This window comes from Palaemon carinicauda, chromosome 6, assembly GCF_036898095.1.
Source record: "Palaemon carinicauda isolate YSFRI2023 chromosome 6, ASM3689809v2, whole genome shotgun sequence".
Taxonomy (NCBI): Eukaryota; Metazoa; Arthropoda; class Malacostraca; order Decapoda; family Palaemonidae; genus Palaemon; species Palaemon carinicauda.
The window spans coordinates 22,053,941-22,062,665 of record NC_090730.1 but is presented as its reverse complement, the minus strand read 5'-3'; the positions used below and the strand labels follow the sequence as shown (position 1 = coordinate 22,062,665).

At 33.9% G+C, this 8,725-nt stretch overlaps 2 protein-coding genes across 3 annotated transcripts in view; one reads left to right on the top strand and one right to left on the bottom strand.

The window, feature by feature from the left end:
- Positions 1–8,725, bottom strand: part of LOC137642495 (lactosylceramide 4-alpha-galactosyltransferase-like) — a 127,975-nt gene that overhangs the window by 88,589 nt on the left and 30,661 nt on the right. The gene's annotated exons all lie outside the window — the stretch shown is intronic.
- LOC137642493 (angiotensin-converting enzyme-like) overlaps positions 1–8,725 on the top strand; it is a 69,084-nt gene that overhangs the window by 42,787 nt on the left and 17,572 nt on the right. Inside the window, exons 11-15 of the mRNA XM_068375090.1 lie at positions 213–391; positions 738–943; positions 1,333–1,455; positions 2,251–2,414; positions 3,997–4,484. Of these exons, the coding sequence (XP_068231191.1) occupies positions 213–391; positions 738–943; positions 1,333–1,455; positions 2,251–2,414; positions 3,997–4,484 (1,160 nt within the window). The remainder of the gene's footprint in view (positions 1–212; positions 392–737; positions 944–1,332; positions 1,456–2,250; positions 2,415–3,996; positions 4,485–8,725) is intronic.

Sequence of the window (8,725 nt, the reverse complement as noted above, 5' to 3'; positions counted from 1 at the left end):
TTGTGGATGATCTCTGTACAGAAAAATCATTTCATCCAAACATAAATTGTTTCCTATAACACAAAAAACTCATGAGCAGCGTGTCGAACTGTCTATCCCCACTGCGCCATTCCCTTCTATCAGTGCTGCATTTTCGTGCGTGGAAGTGAATAAAACAAAATGAAGATTGCCACCAATAAAAACTACCCTATTTTCATTTGTCCTCCATCCAGGATTCCACGAGGCCATAGGAGACTTGATAGCCCTGTCGGTGTCTACCCCCAGCCATTTGGAGAACGTGCTTCACCTAACACCAGGTGGTGAAGTCAAGCCCGGGACATCGTCCTCTTCGGACTATACTGACGATGAGAAGAGGGACCTTAATTTCCTCATGAGGATGGCTCTTGAGAAGGTAATAATTGTTCACACTATGCAAAGGTAGATAAATAGATAAGTAGATAGTTATATGGACATGTAGATAGTTAGGCAAAGGGATAAGGACCCTATCAAGCACAAGCTATACAAGTTGAAAGAAGTGTATAGGATGCTTGATTTTCCACATACCATATCACTAGGTAAGTGCAGGCTATCTATTTTTTATATAATTGGACAAAGGAATAAGGACCCTATCAAGCACAAGCTATACAAGTTGAAAGAAGTGTATAGGATGCTCGATTTTCCATATACCATATAACTAGGGAAGTGTAGGCTATCTATCCTTCCTCCTATCCCAATAAATAATCGTATCCTCTTTTTAGATCGCTTTCCTTCCTTTCGGCTACTTGATCGACAAGTTCCGTTGGGGTGTGTTTGACGGGTCCATCCCCACGGAGCAGATGAACGCAGCCTGGTGGAAATTGCGGGAGGACTTCCAGGGCATTACTCCTCCAGGGGAGCCTAGAGGAGAGGAGTTCTTTGACGCTGGAGCTAAATTTCACGTTCCCGCTAATGTTCCCTACATAAGGTATATTTACAGTGCTGGAGGCTAACTTTGTTGAAGATTTTGAAGATAGTATTGGGAAACCTTCTGTAACCACTAGTATTTTTAATGCTACTGCTAATAATAATTACAATACCATACTACTTATCTGCGATATAAACGATCATATGGGACGCGTCCAAACTCTTAACATTATGCTTGCTAACATCTAATTTGTATCATTTTCCTCTCATAAAAACTTTCTGATTTTTTTTACCAGACACTACAACTTTTAATCACTCTTAAATAAGCATGGCCATGTTACCAAACATTTACTAGTTCACGCTCCTCTGACCATCTTATTTGCATCCCCTTCCACTTCCAATGATTATCATTAAACAGAGACAGTAACTAAAATAAATGTTTATCTTCAGGTACTTCGTCAGTTTCATCACGCAGTTCCGGTTCCATGCTCACCTGTGCCAGGTGGCCGGGCATGAGGGACCCTTACACACCTGTGACATCTATAGCAACACCGATGCTGGAGCTGTGCTCAGGTGAGTATACAGAAAACACTACTGTTCTCAGGTGTTTACTTTGCTTACTGAGTTTTAGTTTTTTCAGTTTATTGTTCCTCTTGTGTCTAGACTAGATTAAAATCTTTTCTGAGGTGTGCACAGATTAAATCTAAACTTTACTTAGAGTGTTTACGGTACAACGCAGGTTGAAATTTCTCAAATCTATGAAAGAAAAAAAAATAGAATTGCCATAAGACTTGTTTAGAAGAAATTGGAATTTTGCTTAGAGTTGTGTGCAACAGTTTAAGATTTCTCTCAGATTTATATGCTACAGGTTGAGATTTCTCTAAAATCTTTCACTAACAGAATGAAATTCTGTGTATGGAACATAAATCATAGAATTCACTCCAGACTTCTATGAAACATTAAATGTTTTCTCAGTTTTTAAAAGAACAACATAAATATGCTCTCAGACTTTTACAAGACACATAAGTTATTTCAGATTTTTATGAAACTGATTAAAGTGTTTTGCAAACTCCAAAAGAACAGAATCAAATAGCACTGAGACTTGCATGGAACAGAATCAAATTTCTCTCAGATATATATTGTCCTTATATCAATATGAAGCAGATTTACATTTCTATACGATGTGTATGGAGCAAAATCAATTTTAGTTGGGTACATAATACATTGGGGTATTGCGTTGCTCTACCCTACAATGTAAGAGAGATACAATAACCAAAGAGAGTCAATCCTCATCATGCCACAAGGCTTTAGACAGGTCTTTAGGAGCCTCAGTAACTCCAATTAACTCCAAATTTTACTTCTTTCCAGGAAAGCGCTTGAGCGCGGATTCTCAGAGCCATGGCCAGTTGTCTTGAAGGATCTAGGTGGATCGCCAGATATGGATTCAGAAGCCATAATCTCTTACTTTGATCCTCTGATCCGGTTTTTGGACGATGAACTGGCTAAGGCTGGGCAATGCATTGGCTGGGGAGGTTAGTCTGGACTCATAATAATATCTATATCAGCATTGTTTACAAGGTTAATGCTAGAAAAATTACTCAGAAAAATGATGAGTGTTGCTTAAAAGATTAACTATGGAGAAAATCTAAAGAAAATGCATTGAGGGTATTAGTTAAAAAATTGGAGGTTAAAGATCCACAAAGGCTTACTATTAGATGAATCTGAATACGATTAGGCGTAGCCATAACAAAACTAGATAAGAATTATAGAAGACTTGAAATATGCAAATATTTATCTAGATATAAAAAATTGGGGAAAAATACCATTTGGAATGAAATCCTCTGTGGGGCATAGACCTGGACATCAAAATGGATATCAAGAGACTAAAGCGGGGTTTACGTGATCGAACGGTTCGTCAAACCCAGTTGACGAACCTGCTTGTCAAATGGTTTGAAGAGGTGGAGTCAGCCACAAAAGCTTAAGGTTTGTGGGCAATGAAGCCCCACCCACAAAAGTCAGACGAGAACAGACTTTCTTCGAACCATTTAATGAGCGTGTTCGAGAAACGAATACCCAGTTCACAAATTTGAACATCACTTCAAACACTTGTGTGTCAAACCGCGTTCGACCAGGTAAACCCGCCTTTAGACTGCACAAAGGCGATGGTTTTGCAGGTGCAGGCTGGAGCTAAGAGCTGAAGCTTGAATTTAAAATGCCTTGACCCCAGTGAGATTGTTCACGCCAAATGCTGAAGGCAATGACTGGAACAGTCTCATTTGAATCCATGTATTGCCAGTTTAAATTTCAGCCCTTTGCTCCTATCTACACCTGACGAATCTCTGTCTGTGTGGATGCAAACTTAGTGCGAGGTAAAAAAGTGAATAAGGAAGTAGCTTTATAGTGAAACTAATGATGAAACAGTTTAGAATGAGACCAATGTCAGATATATGAACTTGGACAAGGATACTAGAGAATGGAATAAACATATAGACTATTTAAGGTGTGGCGGGTGGGGGGAAGCTGGGGGTTGGTTCATATGCTTCTTTATTCTATGCTTGCACGAGTGAAAGCAAATCTTTGAATTGAATAAGATACCTGACCAAGGTTATGGAATTGATAAGAGGCCTGGAGTAGATCTCTGAACTTGAACCAACCAACTGAAATGACATAGGAGAGGAAGTTCGTGAAAATAATTGAAAGAGGGAATCAGATCGCACTGGTCACTTATCATATGGGGAAGTTAAGAAAAAAAAAACATGAAAATTAGGTTTGGAATTTTCAATAGCCATGCTGCTTTAAATAATGACTATGATAGTACTAAGAATTGTTTTTGCTCTTCTATCTTTTTATTTCCTTTACATGTTAATTTCAAGGCTACACATTTCAGTCACTAAGTCTACCATCAATATTTCAAGTTTGTCAATGCTAAGTTTAGTCAAGTTTTTAAATTTACAAATATTATCTTCTAATGTTACCTTGATTCATAAGGAAGTTAGTGCCAATTTATTAACATGGAAGATTTACTATATGAAAGTTTTCTTTACGTAATCATTAAAAGTATCATTGGAATCTTCTGGATATTTTATAATAAATTCAATGTTATTCTTACAACAGAGGACTGTGTAAAATCTAGCGCTAAAATGTTACCCCAAAAAGATCCCACTACGACTGAATCCATTGATGAAGGTAGCAGTGCAGCAAGCACATCTGCTTCAACCACTGTTACAGAAGACAGCACAATAGTGAGCACATCTGCTTCAACCATTGTTACAGAAGACAGCACTTCAACCATTGTTACAGAAGACAGCACTGTAACAAGCACATCTGCTCCAACCACTGTTAAAGAAGACAGCACTGTAACAAGCACATCTGCTCCAACCACCGTGTCGAGCACCTCTGCACCAAGCACCACTTTGCCAAGCTATTCCTCGACAGTGACAGGATCCACAGGGGAGCCTGTGACTGACGATCCCTCTAGTGAAGAAGATGCTAAGTTGAGGATGAAAGAAATGGACGAAAGCATGACCGAATATGTTCAAGCTTCTGTATTGGCAGACTGGAACTATGAAACCAGCTTGACGGAAGAGAATAAAAATTATTCGGTAAGTTTTTGCCAGTACTTGTGTGGGTGAACACAAGAAGCCATTGATGTAAACTTCCTAAAGGAAACATTAATTCTTTGCTTTCTTGTGTGTTCCCAGAAAGCAACATATTTCCTTCTGTGTCTTACTAGACTACTAAACTTTCTTTGGCTGCCTATTTTTTGTCTAGTAAATTCTATATGAAATTTGATCTTGATTTTTTTTTTGCACTGAACTAAGAAACTTGTACAGTTAACCACGAAGTTGAGACGCTTTAAAGTCTAAAAAAATGTAAGAAATGGAATTTTACTCAATCATGATCATAATCACTCAATTGGCATCCAATATTTGCTGGTAGAATATTCAATGAACAATTGACCTCACTGTGTCTGTTAATCATTCTGGTTATAACAATAACGCTATTTGATAAAAGAACTATCTATGAATCTCCTTACTGGAATTGAAACGTGGGACTGGTGGGCTATTGGAAACGTCCCCGTCTGGCGACCTGCTGGATTAGGGTTCGAGTTATGCTCACGCTCGTTTGTTTCTTGTAGTGTCTGCGACTTCCCCATCCTTGAGAGCTGAGGAAGGGGTGTTTTGGGAGTCTATAGGATTACCTGCTGAGTCATCAGTAGCTATTGCCTGGCACTCCTTGGTCCTAGCTTGGATGAGGAGAGGGCTTGGGAGCTGATATGTATATATGGTCAGTCTCTATTATCCTGTTAGGCAATGTCACTGTCTCTTCAATCTGCCATTCGCTTGAGAAACAAAAAAAGAAAAGATAATTTTGTGTATCACATGCATTTAAGGGTACTTCAGTCCTCATTCCTTAAGTAGGCTCGATACCAGTATTGGTTGATTATTATTATCAATAATAAATATTCACTTTTCGAATATAAACAAGGCAAATCAATAAACAACAACTGAGGCAAAGAATTTTAACAGACAAGGAAAGGAACGAATTTTTAAAACCGTAACCATGGAAACACGGTGACAAATTCCCCTAGAGTTTTATAGTTTACCATCAGTTCAGAAAAGCATCATCAAAGAATCATTATTATTATTATCATTATAATTATTATTATTATTATTATCATTATTATCAATAGGTAAGCTACAACCCTAATTGGAAAAGCAGGATGCTATAAGCCCAAGGGCTCCAACAGGGAAAATAGCTCAGTGAGGAAAGGAAATAAGAAAATAAACTACGAGAAAGATAATGAATATAAAATATTTTAGATATTGATGAAAAAAAGGAAATAAACTACGAGAGAAATAAACTAAAAGATATTGATGAAAAAGAATATAGTACAACAATACAAGCATTAATTGCCATTTTTTATATTTTGTCTTCTCTCTCTCTCTCTCTCTCTCTCTCTATTTACGAAACACGGTGAATGTTTTTGAGAACCGTCAAAAAAGTCCTTAGGTTTGAAGAGTTGATTATCATTATTCAACTCTCGTCAAAACAATGTCATCTGGAACCAAGATCTGATATATTGAGAAACTTTATTATCATTATTATTATTATTATCATTATTTCTTAGAATATCAGGCTTTTGTTTTTCTCTCTTAGCATTATCTCCCTTTCTTGACTTTTGTTACTTCACGGCTTTGCCAACTAATAAAAATCATTACTGTGATGTAAGGTCAGTTAATTCATTTAGATGTGCAAGTCAATGTATTTATTTTGATATAAAGGTCAGTTTATTTATTTTGATATAAAGGTTATTTTGATATAAAGGTCAGTTTATTTATTTTGATATAAAGGTTATTTTGATATAAAGGTCAGTTTATTTATTTTGATATAAAGGTCAGTTAATTTATTTTGATACAAATGTCGGTTGATTTATTTTGATATAAAGATCAGTTTATTTATTTTGATATAAAGGTCAGTTAATTTATTTTGATACAAAGGTCGGTTAATTTATTTTTATGTAAAGGTCATTTAATTTATTTTGATGTGAAGGTCAGTTAATTTATTTTGATACAAAGGTCAGTTAATTTATTCTGATGTAAAGGTCAGTTTATTTATTTTGATATAAAGGTCGGTTGATTTATTTTTATTTAAATGTCAGTTAATTTATTTTGATGCAAAGGTCAGTTTACTTATATTAATATAGAGGTCAATGTATTTATTTTGATACAAAGGTCAGTTAATTTATTTGGATGTGAATGTCAAAGTATTTATTTTGATGTAAAGGTCAGTTAAATTTTTTTATATAAAGGTCAGTTAATTTATTTTGATATAAATGTCAATTTATTCATTTTGATATAAAGGTCAGTTAATTCATTTTGATGCAAAGGTCAGTTTACTTATTTTGCTACAGAGGTCATAGTATTTATTTTGATACAAAGGTCAGTTAATTTATTTGGATGTGAATTTCAAAGTATTTATTTTGATGTAAAGGTCAGTTAATTTATTTTGAAATAAAGGTCAGTTAATTTATTTTGATATAAAGGTCATTTAATTTATTTTGATATAAAGGTCAGTTAGTTTATTTTGATGCAAAGGTCAGTTTACTTATTTTGCTATAGAGGTCATTGTATTTATTTTGATACAAAGGTCAGTTAATTTATTTGGATGTGAATGTCAGAGTATTTATTTTGATGCAAAGGTCAGTTTACTTATTTTGATATAGAGGTCAATGCATCTATTTTGATACAAAGGTCAGTTAATTTATTTGGATGTGAATTTCAAAGTATTTATTTGGATGTAAAGGTCAGTTAATTTATTTTGATATAAAGGTCATTTAATTTATTTTGATATAAAGGTCAGTTAGTTTATTTTGATGCAAAGGTCAGTTTACTTATTTTGCTATAGAGGTCATTGTATTTATTTTGATACAAAGGTCAGTTAATTTATTTGGATGTGAATGTCAGAGTATTTATTTTGATGCAAAGGTCAGTTTACTTATTTTGATATAGAGGTCAATGCATCTATTTTGATACAAAGGTCAGTTAATTTATTTGGATGTGAATTTCAAAGTATTTATTTGGATGTAAAGGTCAGTTAATTTATTTTGATATAAAGGTCAGTTAATTTATTTTGATGCAAAGGTCAGTTAATTTATTTTGATATGAAGGTCGGTTAATTTATTTTGATGCAAATGCCAATGATTCTATTTTGACGCAAAGGTAAATATATTTATTTTGATATAAAGGCCAATGTATTTATTTGGATGTAAAGGTCAGTGTATTTATGTCAGCTTGATGAATATTCTTCCTTTAATTTTCAGCTTTCAAATATAAATATTTTTCTACAGTTAATTATGTTTTGAAAACGTAATGAAAAAGTCCCTAAAGATAACATATGAATTATTAACATTACGGATGAAAGGATTATCTGTTGTTTACATAAACATCATTAATCTTTCAAAGCAAACTGACCTTTATAGCAGATGTTTTAATGGATGATAATAAATTATTACTATTATTCATAGACATATATGTATATATATATATATATATATATATATATATATATATATATGCATATATATATATATATATATATATATATATATATATATAATATATATATATATATATATATATATATATATATATATATATATATATATATATATATATATATATATATATATGCAAAAAATACACAGGGAAAATGAAAATAGGAAATATCAGATTAAGTCCTGATTAGTTTCGTGATATGATAGTTCTTCAGAGGACTGATTTATTGAATAAGGTTTCTTTACATTTTATATGGTACAGAAAACATACGAACATACATAGAGATATTCATAGTACAATAGGCACTTCCAAACCAGCTAACTGGCAAACCAGGTAGCTGGTATGTGAGTGCCCATTGTTCTATAAATCTATGTATGTTCGTATGTTTTCTGTACCATATAAAATGTAAAGAAACCTTATTCAATAAATCAGTCCTCTGAAGAACTATCACGAAACTAGTCAGGACTTAATCCTATATTTCTTATTTTCATTCTCCCCGTGGTTCCTTTGCATCTGAGCATCACGTTTCCCTGTATTTCATGGCCAAGTGGTATGCCCCTGTGCATACAAGTTCCCTAGACCAGGGTTCGACTCCCGCCTGGTCAGAAGCTGTTGTCCTTGTGTGATTTCGCCTGGGGCTCTGATCCCGAGGTCGTTAAGAGAATCCAGTCATTAATGTATAAAAAATATATGGCTTATTTGAATATGAAAAAACACGTCTAAATGTGCAAAATTTATCATAAATATATATATATATATATATATATATATATATATATATATAT